Genomic DNA, 18,380 nt, shown 5'->3' with positions numbered 1-18,380 from the left:
AAAACTAGAAGATCGGTGTATGTGTGTGTGTGTGCATGCATATGTGCACGTGTGTGCGTGCGTGCGCGCATAGTTGTGTGTGTGCCAGGGGTGGGGATAAGGTGTGGCTACAGAATCAATGTGATAAGAGCAAAAATGTGTGGGTGTAAATAACAGGGGGTACAGGTGCGTCTATAAATAGTGCAGCAAATAATTAGAGCCTTTGAAAAACAGGCAGTAAAAGAGAATGAGAAAGTCAACACTTTTCTTCACGCTAGAGCAAGACGGCCCCTTGGCCCTCCTGTTAGCACTAATTATGCCATTCTGTGTCCACTCCAAAGACGGCAACTGAAGACGCTCTTAATTACAGTTCAACATTACCCTATGCTCAAAAGGATGTTGACTCTTAGTGTTTGCGGCAAAAATCATTAACTCCCCTGTCACAGAGTCAGGGATTTTGTAGAGAGGACTTATTGCAAGGACCCGATAATATGCTGTCAGCACTTAGCACCCCTTAGCATAACCACTGCATTTCTGCTAGGGCAGGGCTTTTCTTCTTGTGTGGATCATGAACCTCTGTTGAAAGGGGAGTGGCAGAGTTAATCAAGATTTGCTCAATGGATTTAATGTGTACTCTGATTTTTCAGTTTTCGATATTCACAGTCTAGCAAGCTAAGACCTGGATGAAGAGAACAGTGCACCTTATTTTGAAGCACAGGATGACACCATTTGATTGTGGAAAAAACACTGATGCCAGTAAAAGGTATGCTGACTGTGTGCTAAGCAAAAGTAAGTAATGAACAACAACTTTAACATGAAGGTGCTTTCATTGGTATGGGTGAAGAGTGGACCTCAAGCAGAGTCTTACGGGACTGACTGCATCCTGTTTCTGGACCTGGGTTTCCTGGGTTTGTGGTCCCTGGTTTGCCCCCCAACTACAACAATCTCTGGTTTTTGTAAACATTACATTCACACATCCTGCTTAGGTTGTCATAGGAAAGCTGCCATGGAGGGTACCAGAAAATGCATTAACATGAACATCAAGAAGTCAAACGAGCCTGTTTCATTTTCGTGTCTATCCCAAACAGAAGACTATAGTAGGCCATGGGATGACTGTCATGACTGTGGACCATTTAGGAATTCAGTCCCATTTGAGACATTGGGTTGCAGAACCTTCCATCCCTGCTCTTCTTGCCATTCAGTACCTGAAATGTTATTGAAGTTTCCAGAAGATTACAAGAGGCCATTGAGGGACAAATGGCTTCACTCATACGTGAGGAGAGTCAGAATATTGAAAAGGGAACAGGTTACAGAGTGAAAAGGGGAATGTGACTACCTCTATGTGACTAGCTCTACATGTTCCGCTATTATATTGTACTTGAACTCAGAGTTTCCAGCCTCCACAGCACCCCCAGAGGGCAGGGAGGGGTTTGGCTCTGCCGCTCTATTTGCCATCGCAGGCCATGATGCGGTCTTTCAAAGCGACTCCAGCACCGATCCCTCTCGCTCTCCCTCTTCAGTGTCCAGAGATATTTCCCAGAACACAGGAGGAAATCGTCACTCTGACAGAGAGCAATTTCCAATTCCCTGCTTACATGTCTGTCACTGTGGCCCACTTGGTGAGACAGAAATTTAATTTCCCTCTGAATTATTAGATATGATTTTTTCCATCTGAGATGCCATCTCTGTTCTGCTTCTCTCCCCCTTTCTCTCTGTCTTATCTGTATGATACACATATTCATATAAATACATATACAATGCCTGCAGTATTTCTTTTAACTGGATTAAATTGTTCAGTCTGAATTAAAAAAAAAATCCTTCAAAAATGTAAGAAATGTTATACTTTAATCTCACTTACATTGAGCAAAGTTGTAGTTCATAAATAATGATTCATTCTTCCAAATCTCCAAAGAAATGGTTTCTGGTATATCATGTTTTTTCATATGTAGTCGAGGTTATGAATAAATGTTGAGTGCACTGTATATATATATACATATATAGGTTTTTTGCCTTTATAAAAGCAGACTTGCTGACAGTTGACAGATTGACAATAATAAGCTATGAAAGCGTTTTAGCGTAATCAGTCTTTATTTGAGGGCCATATGTTTAATATCTTTTGGGGAATGTAACAAATGTTGCTAAAGAGGCTGTGATTTGTTCCGAAATGACAGATCGCATTTTTCTCAACAAACACTTGCATTAGCTTTATTCCCGGATGTGTGAATTACATCAAATATCTTCTTTGCGACATTACTGCATTATATGTTTCTTCAAAACAAGTAAGAATATTGCACTGCATAGGGTTCAACTGAGCTCCATCCACTGAGTGCAAAATAGGCCTATTGCTGGTTCTTTAATAACAGGCTGTCAATCAAAGCCCTAACCTCCATTCTGGGACCTCAAAGAGACATTCATAAATACCATTCTGCTGCTCGGAAGGAAAACAAGTCATTTTCCGTCAAAACAGAGCTGAATCACACAGAAAATATATATTCTTCGGAGCAGCTGATGTTGAGGTTCATAAAAAACACCAGTAATTTCAATCTAGTTTTATTACTTTTGATGACTGCATGCATCCATTGTGAAGGTCATGCTTGGCCACATTTCTATGACATTTTCTTAGGGCGCAAGGGTTACATCACTTTACATTTGTCTCTCGTCCCAGAACTGAAAGCGCCCCAGTAATATCTGCCTCAACGGCTTATGGCCTGTGCTCAATATCCAGGACTCACTTCTGGGCATACACTGCACTCGGTGGGCCAAAGTTCCAGTCTCCCACCATCTGGATATAACTAGGTTTTCTGAAAGAAGGCCCCGAGCTAGAATTACAGGCGGGGTTAGATTTCTAAAGACAATGAGCCCCCTGCATGAGTGGAAGGGATTAGGCAGATGTGCCCCTGCTCTTCACTGTGGATTAGGGCTAAAAGCAGAAGCCTCCCAATTTCCAAGTGGTGTGAAATACAACAAAATGCTGCCCCCTGGAATCCATATGCCTTGAGCATTCTCAGTCTCCTTCAGGTTTTGATGTGCACATCATTTATTCATTGCCTTATTTTTTATTAGTTTCTTGTGAAGAGTTTGTGATAAAATAAAAGGACAACTGGGTCCTGACTTAGTAAACCCGGCTTTGTTAAGTGCACTTCTGCACCTTTGCATTGTAATTGGCTAAGAGCGTAATCTAATGAAATGTGCACATAACCCCTCCCCACCGTGTCAGATTTAAGGGCGCACTGAGGTGGAGCTCTAAAGCGGTACTCACATATGTTCGCTGTTCCCTTCGGGATTGGCAGGTAGGAGCCGGCGCTCCATGCGCGGCCCTGGTAGTTCTTCTTGCACCTCCCGCAGTCTGGGCCGGTCGCATTGTGCTCGCACTCACAGCTGAGCCTGTCTTTGTCGAAGACGCAGCTGTTGGCGTGAAGGTTGCACTTGCACCTGTCCACGAGGAAAAACAAACACACAAACAGGAAAAAAAAAGAAAAAACAAAACAAAAATGTCAACGCTTGTGATTTTTCAATTGTGATACCCTGTTCGGTGTCAGGTGGGACGGCTGGTGGTGGAGAGGAGACACAAAGGTGTGAAATGCCCTTGGAGGCTTGAGCGACCTTGACTGTTTACTGTATTTGTATCTCAGGGCAACAAACAATCATTTTTTGCCAGCGATGCATCCATCTGCCCACATTTGACTTAAACTAAGACATGAGCTGAAGAAAAAAAGAAAAAAAAAATTGCCTGCTTATTTTTTCTCCTTAGAAAAAGAGCTCATCTGCAGTTTTCCCTGTGGAGAAAAGATAATTGCAAAAAAGGTCACATTTGTGTTGAAAGAAAGGGGCTTGGTAACATTGTTAGAAAGAGGAAACTGAGAAGTCCAAAGACAATCACAGTCTTTATACACGGTTTCCGCATTGCCAGTTAGGGAAACTGTTGGCAGAGAGCTTAGCCAGTTGTGATATGCATAACGATAAATTAAAACAGAATGTGATGCGTGAAAAAGAGCTTAGAGACCTTTAGTCTGTGTTTAGTCATTTTAAAAAGAACATTTTCTTGTTAACTACCAACATGCGTGTAAACAAAGCATGCATATTTATGTGTAAGACCTTCAGAGACATTGCATTGCAACTAATGCAGCTGGCATGGTTTCGGAAACCCTGGAAACCGCATGGGCACAGCTGCCATGCAAGATACACAATCACTTCGCTGAGCAAAAGACCCGGGTCCCTTGTGTGGGGGATGAATCAACATCTCATGTTGGTTATGTCATTGCCCATGGTGGGCTCATTAATGCTAAGAAAGCCATGCTTTCAAACACATTCCCTCTGACTCTCCTCTTCTTCCTGTTTCTATAATAGAGGAGAGAAAATGCAGCCTCTGGATTAAGTTATCTCTCCACAACGAGGCAAGACAGACACGTCTCAATTTCAGCGCTTTTACTCCCTTTATGTGAAGCACGGCCATCGATTTTGTGGCACGGAGACACGAGATTACCATTGTGCGGCATAAAACTGGATTCCGCTCTCACGAGGAGGGGATGTGGAGTTGTGTGACTGCTGACGCTAGGACTCCAGCGGGCAGTGCTCTCTCCTGTGGGGCTTTGCGAGCAGCTTAACATCGCGTGTGTGTTCCTGTTCCTGAAATGCTGCTGGCGGTTCTGTGAAGGTCTCCCACCGGACCTCTAGCTCATTGCGGACACGCTGGCAAATGATCGCTACAGACACGAGGCCCTGCAAAAACGGTCAGAAACAGAGATTGCTGGGATTGACTTCTTGCTTTATTCCCCACATGTTTGTTGCTGTATTTCTGCAAAGCTAGACATAACGGGGGTCCCAAGTTAGCTGGTCAATTGAAATGCTTGCTCTGAGTGCAGGCCAAGCCCCACAGTCCCAGCTCAAAACCCACCATGCCACCCACCAATGATGGCTGACCAGGGTCACTCCGTCGCACTGTGTGCTGTGAATGCATTTTATAGAACCACGCCCCACACCTCTGTTCAGGGCCACCAAAGTGAGACAAGCCCAAAGTACTGACTATTACTATTACTAATATTACTATAACTGGCTATAACTGGCTTTTTCATTGGATGACAAAAGGAGAAAAACATGAAGGAAAAATGTAAAAAAAACATAATACATAACGACACCATATGGTTTCATTGAGCTCCTTCTATAGAGTGCTGATATTGCTGGGTTTTTAACAGTTAAGTGCAATGAACAGGAGCAAGCACATGACACAAAAGTCTCTAAGACATTTGGATTGGATCAACGCCTCTGTGAGGAAATGAAACATATGTGTGACACAACTAACACCTACAGCAGGACTAAAATCACAGCTATGTTATTTCTGAACTACAGAACCAAATATTTATTCAAAGACAGTGTGCTGCCATATGAAAAAAGCTTCTTTAAATTTTCATGCATGTGCCAGGAAGGAATAATTTATTACTGCCACCAGCACAAAACAAAAGCAAAAAACATAAGGTACATAAGTAAGTAGACCTATTTTTCTGTTCTCAGGTGGAGGTCTCCTTGGTTAATAGGCCCACTATTTGTCACTTCATTCTGATGGGACAATTTCTATGGTTTTTAGAATAGAGGAACCACAGCTTCAGCCTACACCCCACCTCCTTCCAGCTCCCATTCAGTCTTTCACTCTCAAACTGTCAAATTACTCCAAAGGGGTATGCTTTAGGGGAATGAGCTATGAGAACCAGTAAGTGCTGTGTGGAGAATTGACATGGGAGAAGCAACCTAAGAAAATACCATCAGGGACAAAATTTTACTATTTAAGGCAAATAACATCCAGCCATCTACAGACCTCTGGTAGGGACCCATGTAGGAAATCTTAAAGTGCACCTACTTAAGTTCTACAGGAAAATAAAACCCAGGGAATGTGTTTGGTTGAACATAGTAAGCATTCCTTCATAAAGCTCACAGGGACCACAGGATGTGCCATGTGCTTGGTCTTTATGGGCCTGAAACTGAAACCCAAGCCTGACCTGAGCCACACACTTCAACACCCAAACTAAACCCTGCCCTGAAGATGGAAGCTTTATCTGTTACCTGACCTGGCCTGAACATTAGTAATTGCTAAACTGACTACTGGTAATAATAAAATGAAATCAAAATCCCATTCAACAGCTTACATATATCAACCTTATCTTGTAAAAATGTGAAACATAGTGCTCTCAGTAAAGAAAAGTGCATACAGACAAATGAATAAATCCCACAGTATGTAGTGTTAACAAATGCACACAACAATGTACTCAATTGTACACAATACAACCTGCCCATGTAGGGAAAACAGTTCACTATGCAGTGGATACAGTCTGTACAAGTCAACCAATGTAAATGTGAAAATTCTGTTCACCAGTTCAACAAAACAAACTGTCCTATTCAGGAAAACGGAGAGGACTTAGGGGAAAATAAGCTCTTCCTGTCAGTAAGTAAGTCCAGTAAGTAAATAAATTAATCCTCCATTCAGGCGTGATATGTTTGGTGGCTTTAAAAACATTCATTCCCTTTGTGTATATGCCATTCATTCAGAATGAGATTTTAGCCTAGATTTTAGACAGCAGTGCTTTCAAAACCTTATATCCTGAAACACTTAGCCTGACCTGACCTGAAACTGTATGTTATAATGAAATAATAAGCCTGAACCAGCCCAAACCCAACATGTTTCTTCAGGTTACATCAGGGCAGGTTGAAGGGCTTTACTTGGTACTACCCTCCTCTGTCTCTGCTTTCTCTGAGGGCTCTTTGAAAATACTCATTGAATTATGTCCAGGAGATGACTGACATCCAGATAAAAATCTGTATGACTACAGGTAAAGCTGGATGAACAGTGTGACATGCTTTTCATAGGCAGTCGGTTTGAAGGCCACAGGGGACCAGCGGGACACCTGACATTCTCGAACAGTGGCGGTTTTTGCATTTCGCTTCAGCCGAGAGGCACGACGTCCCTGGTTTTGCCAACACTGTCTCTCCCCACTGCCCACACCGAACCCTGGCGAAATTTCACCACTATCAGTCGAAAATTACGCGGCGGCCAGGGCTCTTAGCATACAGAGGGGACACCGTGGGGACGGCGGGTTCTTGCCGCCGGCGCTGTTAAATTGAAATAAGAAATCAGCGGCTCTCGTTCCGCTCCTATCACCCAGGGAGGCTCTGCTGGAGGAGAGCTTGAACTGGTAATGCTGTAAAATTCTTTTCAATAAAGCCTTAATGGCGATGTCCTCGAGGGTTTTCCCACAATGCACGTCTGTCCTTGTCCAGTGTGCGCCATCTCCAGCGCGAGCCGCATTCAAATTAACACCCTGGCTTTGGAATTAATATTTATTGTAGGTCTAAACGCTTTGTTTCTGTTTGATGCTTTCTAAAGACATAGCTCCAAGCACTGTACACAGTGTCAATAGAGGTCAGAGAACATGTGAGATTCCCCCCTTAGGGGCGTTGCTGTTCACATTCAGATGTTGCAATAATGAAAAAAAAAACAAAAAAAAAAACTGTTTTTCTTTACAGAAGTGTCCTGTATGACCCTGTGCGCCCTTTGGTCACAACTGCCAAAAGTTCACACTCTTTTCGGTAACAAAGAATAGAAAAAGAATACTTGTTTTTAGCAAAGGATTCATTTCCGTATTTTCAATATTTAGCTATGCAGGCTCCCGCACCTAGAATGGGGTCGTGACCTCTCAAGTAATGGGTTTCTGTTTGGCAGTGTGGAGCGCAGACAGGGTTCTGCCGCTCCTCCTCACTCCCCACAAAATAAAATCCAGACAAAACAAGAACAAACAAACAAAATATTTGAGTCCTGTTTTGGATACCATTTTCTTTATGTTGATGGGACAGCCCATTTAATTTGCCCATTTCCTTGTCCTGTGGATTTTTTTTCCCAGACATTTTTAACAATGCAGCTCTGTCTGTGGAAACTTTTCTCTCACTTGGCACGCCAAGCATGTCCGAACTCTCTCCCAGCCCCAGCTTTTAGTCTCACACAGGGAACACAAACTTGATCCTGTTTTACTGGGAACATCATTTTAGCAAAGCTGTCTTTCAAACAATTGAAAGCGTAAACTTTTCCTCCACAGGAGGAGGGCTTGTATGGGTGTTCTGTTGTAATCTCCCATGAAAATATCCGCCGGGTTTGGGCTTGTGTCCTTTGAAGTCTTTGCTAAGTTTGTTTTGCGGACAACTAAAATATTTTTTCCACAGGTCAGCCAGTGCCCACATAAGGTCAATTCTGAAAGGCTGAATTAATTTATCTCTAAAGCCAGCTACCATTGTTTTATGCAACCAGATACATGAGAGAATATAGGGAAATCTATTTTAGGCAGCATTTTAATGAGATTGCTGCTACTTCAATCCAGCCCTGATGGTGTGTTTACTTTAAGAGTTGAGGGTGTTAAGCATTCCTCTTGAATTTTTTTGCCTCCAAGGAGTACACCTGGTCTGGACTCCTTGAAAGTAGTTTTTCGAGTATGTGACTAAAGCAATATGATGGCCCATCTTCACACACACACAGTGCTTGGTACACTACATTATTTTTTCACTTAGCAGACATCCTTATCCACAATGACATTTTCATTTTAAAACTGCATTCATGCAGATGGGTGTTTGCCGAAGCAATTCATGTGCTCACGCTGCTCAGGGGTATAATGGCAAAGGTTCATCTAGTATTCAGACCCAAAATCTTGTGGTAACTATTTCACATCCATAACCACTATGACACATCTATGATTGACTTGTGGTGGGGAGAGATGGGAGCAATGATTTTTGATGCCAAAATGATCACATCTCTGTAAATAATCACAATTTATTTCCATTTCAGTGGGAAGGAAAGACTGTTGCATATTAGAATAAAGAAATGCCTCTGAGCATAACATTGTCACAGTGTACCTGTGATGTTGCAGCAGAACCCCAGTGTTATTGCAACGCTGTGTCAATGTGGTGCTAATGCTTTGCGTTCACTGGTTAGGCAAGTTGAGGCTTGAACTGAACTGAAAAAAAAAAAAAAACAAGTTACGGGATGTACTTAAGCTAAGAAGCTGGAAATTTATTCTAATCACAAGAATTGCAATTACATAAGCAGATGTCACAGTAATCAGGCCTGCTGCACTACATTACTGTTGGTCTACTTTTCGACAGCTAAATGGTCGATGCCACCATTTATATCACCATCCTGCTAATTGAAAAAAAAGGACTGAGTTCCAGTAGGCAACATTTAAATACTATTATGAAACCAAATGTCAATGAGCCTTAGCAGCAGTCCGTGACACGCCTGCCTGATAGGTTCCATGGCTGTTGGGGCATGTCCAGGGTGCCTCATAACAGCTGCGATGTCATAATAACATCCTGGTGCATAACAGCCATTTTCCTTGGCTGAGTGGGCTGTCGACGTGTGCTGTATCCAGGGTCAATGCAGTGGGACTCCACTTCAAACCATATTTACGATAAACAAATCTCCCCCATCTCCCCGGTGACCGTTAACTGCTTCCCAAGACCCTTCGACGGGCGCCTGGGCCTCAGAAGCCAGGATCTGACACACCGGTGTTAATCTTTCATCGTGACAATGGAACTCTGGCACGAGATTAATAGACACTACCCAAGTCATGGCACAGAACATTTGTTTTATTTTTCCTGTGACTGAATTTGAGCGGTAGCAAGGCACCCAGGGAGCATGCCATCAACTTCGCAAGGCGCGATGATAACAACATTAGATGTACTTGGTTAAGAATTTGACTAGATTAGGCAACTGAGAGCTCATGTGCAATAACGACCCTGCAGTTTAAACAGCTGACACTTTGGTCAAGTGGTTGCACTCCTTTAAATACAGCTAAGGGAACAGAGACGTATGACCACATGTGTATTGCTCCTATGCCTCAAGTTGTAGCAAAGCATTTCAAAAGCATTTACATGATGAATGATAATGAAGGATTATCTGCTTGTAATCTAAAATAAACTAATGTGCAGACCTTGATTAACTTCTAAAGGGTCGTCCAAAGCACTTTTTTTTACAGTATGAAAATTCTCATGCTCATGCATAGCATCTAATATGTAAGATGACATGTTTGCAAGAGACAGTCAATCAGACTGTATTTATACTCGGTCCTGCAAAGTCGTTGAGCCATAATCCCATCAGAACTGTCACATCTGGAGTGTATTCAACAGAGAAAGTGACATAAGAAGTAGATGCTACAACACAGAAAATACATCTGAATGTAGACCTGTGTTCTTTAGGTATTCTAGCGAGTATTTTAATGGAATGACACTAACAAGATGCAGGAGTTTCCACTCACAAAGAACTCCAAAATGGCTCTAAATGAAATGGTGAAATGGCAAAGATCCAGTTCTGCCACTCAGAGGAGAGGGGTGGCAGGTACATTTTACAACTTTTGCAGATCAACTGATGACTCTCACCCTAAGGTGACGATGACATGATGTTTTTAAAATGAACAGAGGTACAGAGTAGGGCATACATTTGAAGTTATAATACAGCATTCACCCTAGAAGATGTATGGAATGTTTGCATGCCGTTTCTTAACTTCATACTAGTTGGAGAGGTCATGTTCTCTGCTTTGACTTTTGCTCAGTTTTTCTCTCAAGCTGCTACATGTTGCAGGCACTGTACCCAGGATCCTGCATACTTCCTAAACAAGAGCCTTGGGGTGATGTAACATACTCCATTCTTACTGTACTCTGATCCTGGGTCAGCGTATATTCACTCCTTGCCTTCTTCAGGAGTGCAAATCAAATGTCAGAGCAAAACCTCTGTGTTCAAAACTGGCCTTTCATGCCCTCAGACAGAGCTTGACCAATCCGGTGGTGAGGGCGTTGGCTGAAGTGAAGATGAGGCCAATGGGATGATTTGTCACAAAGAGGCAACAAGGAAGAGCATTGTGGGGTCTGCAGCAGGCCCCCCTGGAGCACTGTGCATCAGAAAAGGGGACTGCCCATTAATCTAACGAGTCACCCCATGAATGTTGAATGGGGGGCTAAAAAAAGATTCCCAGGTTCTGAATATAGACCAATCCTCATTTGTACTAAACGGAGCACAGTGGAAATCTCACCCCTGCCTACAGGGTGTTGCATAAATTGCACCGTAAATGATGGATTTCTTGTGATGTCACTCCTCAAACTGCCTGCAGAAATCCAGGCAGTGAGTTTTAGACTAGTTTTTCAAAGCTGAAGTGCTTCAATGTCTCAGTTTCTTTGGCGGTCTGGAGAAATCATGCAATTGGCCTGATGGTTTGCTTTACCTTTGGTTTGCTTTAGAGTTTCAGAAAATCTCAGTGGCATGTAAGACATTGTGTCCTTTCTAATTCTGAGTTAACGTGTGTGCATGGAGGTTCCTTCTTGGGAGCAAACCACCCCACCCCCCATCCGTCCAAGCCCAGACTCAAAACAAGACATAAGAATTTAATTACGCTGGCTTTGCCGTATGTGCCGCTAATATCACAGCGCCACAAAATCAAAATTGATGTTGAACATCGTGGCTGCCTTACCCATTCTCATCTCCTCGGATGAGCTGGTTAGCCATACGTGAGAGTGGGCTAACTGTAACCCTCTTTTTTCTCAGATGGGGCCGCGCAAGCTTACCTGAGATATGCAGCATGCAAGATTTAACAGAGGGAGTGAGAAAGTCACACGAATAAGAGTGACGAACGCAGTCTAGATCCCCCCCCCCACCCGACACGCTTTTCACAGTGCTGCTATCCAATGTCACAGGGCTGTGATCCCACCCTAATCTGCCACCTGAGAAACTGATCTCTGGTGGCTCTAGAACGCCACGTATCCAAGGTAACGTTCAGCGGTAATAAAGGCAGCCTTGTACAAACCCGCACACACCCCACCACATCACACGTTTTCATTGGCTCTCCCATTTGAAGTGCGTTTATGAAGCCTTGCTTTCCCACCATGATTACATGGAGAGACACAGTGATATCTTCTAATGATGAAGACATATATCTCAACAGGGGTATGTGTAAACTAAATATAAACATACAAAAACAACTACACACAGATTAAATAATGTATTGCATTTAACACAAAGCAGTGCCACTTTCATAAACACATCTGAATCAGTGTTTCCATAATTTTAGCTGAGATTTCCAAAGGCAGTCTCTGGGCATGCATCTGGCTGTCCGTAGTGCCACTTACATGGGGTATGCTTCTGTAAGGCACAGGCCTGATTAAAGGAAATTGCTGTATTATGCCTCCATCTCAAAGGCAAATTGCACGAATTTCAAGGCAAACTTAAAATCAGAGCAACTTCTTCCTTTCCTGTCTTCTGTGATCAAGTGGGAGGAAATATCACTTTTAAAAAATTACACCCAAGTCAATGCTGCATTAAAAAATTACACGGAACTGAGGCGCCCTAGTGAGTTTTTCTTTATTCCGTTCCAGTGTTGTAGGCAATTTTCTGATCCATTTGAACGCGATGTAATGCTTCTTGGCAAAATATTTGTATCCCACTTTGAAATAAAGTCAACCCTGTAGGGCTCCCGAAATTACCCAGGAAATGCTAGAAATGCATCACAGCTTAATTCCCTCCGCTCCTATTTCCCACGGAGAGGAGATGGAAATTTGAATTTGCATTTGCTCGGGCAGGGATCACTGGAAGCAACGCCCGCGATAAGCCTCGGTGATAGGAATTATTATTGGAGGCTCGCATTGATCTCGGCGCACGATATGGTAATGAGCATCAACCCATGTTTAAAAACACAAGCGAGACGGCCACGGTACAGTAGCCCAGAAATAAAAAGCAGCCAACAGAAGACTACAAGAATGATAAATATGTTAATTCTCGGGGTGGTTGTTTTTCGACGGCCGGATTCGAGGGGTGGTAATGGAAACTTTAACCCAACCGTAAAACGCGTTTTATTTCCGTGACACCTTTTCATATGTAATGGTACGTTTATGTTAAATGAAACGGGGGTACTGATGTGCACTGAAATGATTTATGATCCATTTAACGAATACATATTTCTCCCGTTCTATCTGCCCTGTGCATTGGAGCAATAGTTTTATTCTGAGGGGGTAGTGGGAAAATTGGCAAGCGTAACACTGACCCGGGGACAAACAGTTAAGAAGCGATAGCACAGATTACCACATCGTCCTATACTTTCTTTAAAATGCGCTTTTTATCATTGAACAAAAACCCTGATGAACAATCCCTGTCAAAAATACCGTCGTCACAATAGGTCCCATTGACAGTCGCGCTGGCCGGCTTACCTGCGGGATGGTTTATGTTTATGTATCTCCCGTCACTCATTTGTTATTTACTGAAAGCAAAGCCTCTAATGAGCGCTAATTAAACATCTGAGACGAGGGATGATTGGCACGGAACATGCCGGCGTATGACACGCATCTGGTCGAACAAGCAGAAGCGAAACTGCCCCCTCCAGTCATAGATATGAAAGAATAATAACGGAGCAGCGCTGTCAGGACACCTTTGCACACCAGCTGGTAGTTTGCGCGCTCCAGAGCTGTCAATCAAATGGCCTGGGATTTTACCGTGCTTTTTTCCTCCTACCTTCCGGGTTCACATGAGCAGTGGCTGAGGAAGTTCTGGGTTTTTTTTTTCAGTACTGGGAGTACCCAATTAAGCTCCTCGCTGTTGTTCCAACGACCTAACCCCCTGCTTATGCTCCAAAGCGCGTCCGTTTTGGCCGAGCGCCCGCGAAGGCTGCGGTTGTCAGATTCGCGGGTGCCAGGGTATGTTGTTAAATGCGTTGCGCGTGAAATCTAATTGTTGTGGAAGGCGAAAGAGAGAGAGAGAGAGAGAGAGAGAGAGAGAGCAAGAGAGCACGGATGATGCGAAGTTTAACCTGTCGGCTGCCGCAAATGTAACAGGCTCGCCTCTCTGATAACGAGCCTCGCCCCACGGGATGCCGGTCAAGGGCGATTGGCAGCCACGGCTCCCGCACTTTCGTTCCTCAAGATCTGATCGCGCATGACGTCCGCAGCTACTCGTGAGAGCTACGATAAACTCGTCGTGCTTTCTTTGTGTGTGTGTGTGTGTGTGTGTGTGTGTGTGTGCGCGCGCCCACGCTCGTGTTTTGAAATTTTATGCAGAGCAACAAACCTACCCCCTACCCCCATAGGGCGGATACTGTATCAAATAATATGAGGTATTCATTTCCATCCTATCCGCTTAGCCAATATTCTAAACAGGTCCATTGATTATTTACTGTTTAAAATGCACCTGCAATCTGCGGGGCCCTCACCTTAGTCTAAGGGATATTGTCAGGCTTTGATTCGTTTTTAGTGGAGTCGAGCACAGAGGGCTTGGCGTGTGGAGATCAAAGCAGAACTCATGAAGGGGATTGTGTCGCGACGACTGCGATGGAGTCAAGGCCTGTGCTGTGGATACGTGCGAACAGACGGATACACGGAAAGATGCACAAAGCCTCCCGGAGATTGGCGGCGTCTGAGAGGGAACGCGTTGACCTGTTCAAGCCGTCAATCAAACCGGGGAGAACACAGGTGTAAATCCTAAAGGTGGCTCTCCCAGGGAATTATGGGTAACCCTGTCAGCGAGGCTCCATAAGACATTCAGAATCTTTTCACGTACCCTTTGAAGGGTTTGAAAGGGCTGCTTTAGATACGCCCCCTCCCGCAGAGCTGGGGGTTTAGGGATGAACCTAACCAGTTGACATGGGGCAGATTTTTTTTAGCCTTGAGGTATTGACTTTTACGGGACGAGTGGATTTTTTTTTGCATGTTTTAGTGCTTCTCCAGGCTGCCAAAAGAAAATAATGCTCGGCCATGAAAAGACGACAGGCTGATAAATTGGATGTCGGAATCAATTGTGCACGTAATTACCGGTACATATAATCTCGGCCGCATTCGAATGCTAAGGTCTTATTTCCCGGAAAACCACGCGATTGCCCAAGTCTCGGTCGGCAACGTGTAGTGGTGAACAGTAACCTTTAATTAGTCTGCATTTAGCGGAGGTCATTTCGGACATGATGAAAACGCAAATGTACGCCGCAAGTCCCCGGCGTCTTATTCAGAGGACCCGCGTTTGCATTTAAATCGGAGCCCTTTGCACAAACATAACAAGCAAATACAAATTGAGGGAGGCGTATTATCAGCGGCACTGCTTGTACTATTTTAATGAATATTGCATTATAGGGACGCCGGTGCACACAACACCATTAGCAGGTTCTCGTCTGGTTTATGATTTTTTGTTGTTGAGCTGGAGGGAAATGTGCAAACTGCAGCACAGCGCATGTCAGAGTTTTCTTTTTTTTTGCGGCGACGGGCTGCAGTTGAGACGAGAAGGCACGTGGAATTAAGAAAGGAAAACGTTTAGAAAGAGCGTTAATGGATTATCTGTCATCCCCCTCCCCGGCTTCAGTGCAACCCCAGCAAATAAAGCCATTTCACCGCGCCGTCAGGAGGGAATGGTAATTGAACAATTAATCATTCCATTGCCAATCAATAGGCAAAGCGGACGTCTTTAAGGCGAAGCGACAGGGGCGGGGAAAAGTCACGTCGTAAGCAATAGCAGTGGCATTCCACCGCAGAATACAAGGAGAGGCTGTGCAGGGAGCAACGTAGTAGATGCTGATATTTCCAATTCCATGGGCCTTCCTATAATTGAACTTGGAAGGGATCTGCTACAGATAGTCCATTTCCTTCACAGTCGGGACCAGGAAGGCTGTTGACTTACTGGCTGCCTTTCTTAATCTGTGTCTGAGTAACGTGGACCTAGAACACATTTTACAGACCATGGCAAACTTACATTTACATGTACTTTATTGTTATTTAGGAGACACCCTTATCCAGAGCGACTTGCATAGGCTACAATTTTATCCAATTATACAGCTGGATATTTACTGAGGCAATTATGGGTTAAGTACCAACAGCAGTGCCCCAGCAGGGAACTAAACCAGCAACCTTTCGGTGACAAGTTTTCTCCTTACCACAGTGCCACACAGTGTCCACACACTGCCCGCAACTTTGGTCATAAGAAATGTCTTCAGTATAGTCTGAGTTTACGTTGGTCACATGACCAGTGCAACTATTATTATAATACATGTGAATCCATCATCTATATGGATCTGTTGGTAGGAGGATGGAGATGTACTGAGTCGCTGTCTATTTTTACTGACATTTGCTAAACAGGATACTACCACATGCACTCGGAAAGTGAGGGAGAATTTGATTGCAACAAAATGGATGTTGTGTTTGCTAATAACCACATCTATGTAGCAAGCTCACTCTGTACATCTATAAACTCATACCTTGCACGATATTGCTCTGTCTTAGAGATTGGAAATCTGCCCATTTAGAAGAGATACCACTATATGGGCATGAACACCTAAGCACAAACTAGCATGATAGATCCTTAATTCTGTACAGCACTTTTGTTAACATGTAGAAGGGAACACAAGATGTCGGCAACTAGAATTGAATCCTTTTTCTAACTTGTATGCATTCTCCAATGTCGAATAAAACACTTCTTTCAGATAAAGTATTCAAATATGTGTGTGTGTGTGTGTGTGCGCATGCTAAATACACACTAAGTGCATCTCCCTGTAAAATATGGTTGATGTTGTGTAGTCTGGGCCAAACCGCAGCTGAAAGGACAGGGTTAGACAGACACATTCCCTCTCATGTATAGTCTCATGCCTTCCACAGCTTACTATAGGCTGCAAGCGCTGATCAGGTGGGCCTTCATGCATGCAAATCACTGGTCCACCTCCAGTAAGAAATCCAAAATGTTGACTTTGGTTTTTCTCCTCATAACAAACTTTTTGAGTTTAAAATTGAATTGGATTCCCAGGGGCGGGTGAGAAAATGGGGGAAAACAGCCTATTTTTTTCCAATTGGCCTTTTCTACACCCTTTGATGAATGGCAAACTGAGATATCAGCTGGGGAATATCTGAGCGGGGCATTGCACGCCCTATGAGTTTGAATCCATCAATCTTTGTCTCGTTGATTAATTGTGAGTTAAGATATTCCATCTGTTTTTTTTCATAAATAACAAAGTGGAGGCTTGTAAGTTTCACACTACTGTGTGGTTCCTGAGAAATATGCTGACAAGATGCTCTTCTGACTTTAATATTTATTCTGATCATAGTCTTGATAGTTGTGTGTTCAAGAAAAATACCATATTCATTCTTGAGGTGAAACACTGGTCAGCTAAGGGTCTGGGTTTTTAATAAGTTTTAAAAATAATTACACATCTATAAATTACATATAATACATACATTGTTTTTAATAAACATGGGGTTGTCACAGGTGATGCTTTCCTTCTGTTGAAATGAGGGAATAAAAAGACCGTGCTCTTCTGCTGCAGTTCTCTGCTTGTTTATCTGGGTTCTGGGAATTCCTGAGGGAGAAGCAGTGGGAATTTTCCATGTATAATTCAGGGTAGTGTCTGTGTCAGAGGAGTCCTGTTACTGCAAGCGAGATCCTCCAGGAGCCGGCATCATTCCCTCTTTAATTACTCGCTATCGATCGGATCGCGGGGAACGAAGGTGAAAAAGCAAGAGAGCAAACTCCAGAAGCGTGCAGATCCACACACAGAAAAAAAAAGTGCTCCGGTTTATTCTTTCTCTTTGTCACTCTGTTCAGACTCTGATGTGTGTGTGTGTTTGGGGGGGGGGGGGGGGGGGGTTGTTAAAATGGGACAAGTTAATGTGTATCAAACGGCCATATGTATTATTCATCCATTGTTGCGCAAACACCGCACGTTCTGTTAGCCCGTGTCTGAAATGCGGTGGATTGATCCAAGCCCTCCATTTTGCGCGGGGGCCGGTTGACTGGGCGAGGGAGAGTCGTAAACGCAGCGGAGTTGGTGTAAATTATGGATGCCAGTTTCGTGAGAAAGAGTTTTGGCCTGCTGTTGCAGAGAGAGGCCTTCTGCGCTTGTCTTTTTTTTTTCTGCCTACCTTTTCGTGCTGACCTACTTTTCTGTCTGAAATATTGCTGTAGCGTTTTACTTTGAGTTGTGCTTCCGTGAGCCCGGTTTTAGAATTCTCACTACCAGATAGGATATAGAAGTCCGCCGGATTATGCTAGATTTCCTCCCCAAGGGAAATCGCTCTTTTGGTGTCTTGCAGAATTGCGTTTTGGGGCCAAGAAGCTTATATGCCTTGTGTGCATTGCATGAGACATGGTGTCCACCCAGTGAATTGCCTCAGAAAGAAAACTGCAAGTATCGTTATGGTGCACATATAACAACATTAACCCTGCTGGCTTATGTCGTGCTTTACCTTGCCTATACAGCGCACTGCAGTGAACAGATTAACTTTGCTCCAAATTGAATTGTTTAGCTCTAGCGGTGTGGCAGACAGGTAAATGAGCCATACTCATAATGCTAAGGTTGGCAGCTCGATTCAGTGGGTAGGCTGTTCGCTGTTGTGCCCTTGGACTAGACACTTAACCCAAATTGCTT

The 18,380-nt window shown here is 43.7% G+C and overlaps 1 protein-coding gene across 2 annotated transcripts in view; it reads right to left on the bottom strand.

Annotated features, from left to right (window-relative positions):
* Positions 1 to 18,380, bottom strand: part of LOC118795651 (netrin-G1) — a 78,423-nt gene that overhangs the window by 23,432 nt on the left and 36,611 nt on the right. For both annotated transcript variants that reach the window (XM_036554286.1, XM_036554287.1), the window contains exon 3: positions 3,239 to 3,411. In XM_036554286.1, coding sequence (XP_036410179.1) covers positions 3,239 to 3,411 — 173 coding nt within the window. The remainder of the gene's footprint in view (positions 1 to 3,238; positions 3,412 to 18,380) is intronic.

Source organism: Megalops cyprinoides, chromosome 20, assembly GCF_013368585.1.
Source record: "Megalops cyprinoides isolate fMegCyp1 chromosome 20, fMegCyp1.pri, whole genome shotgun sequence".
Lineage (NCBI taxonomy): Eukaryota > Metazoa > Chordata > Actinopteri > Elopiformes > Megalopidae > Megalops > Megalops cyprinoides.
This window is presented reverse-complemented; position numbering and strand designations above follow the sequence as displayed.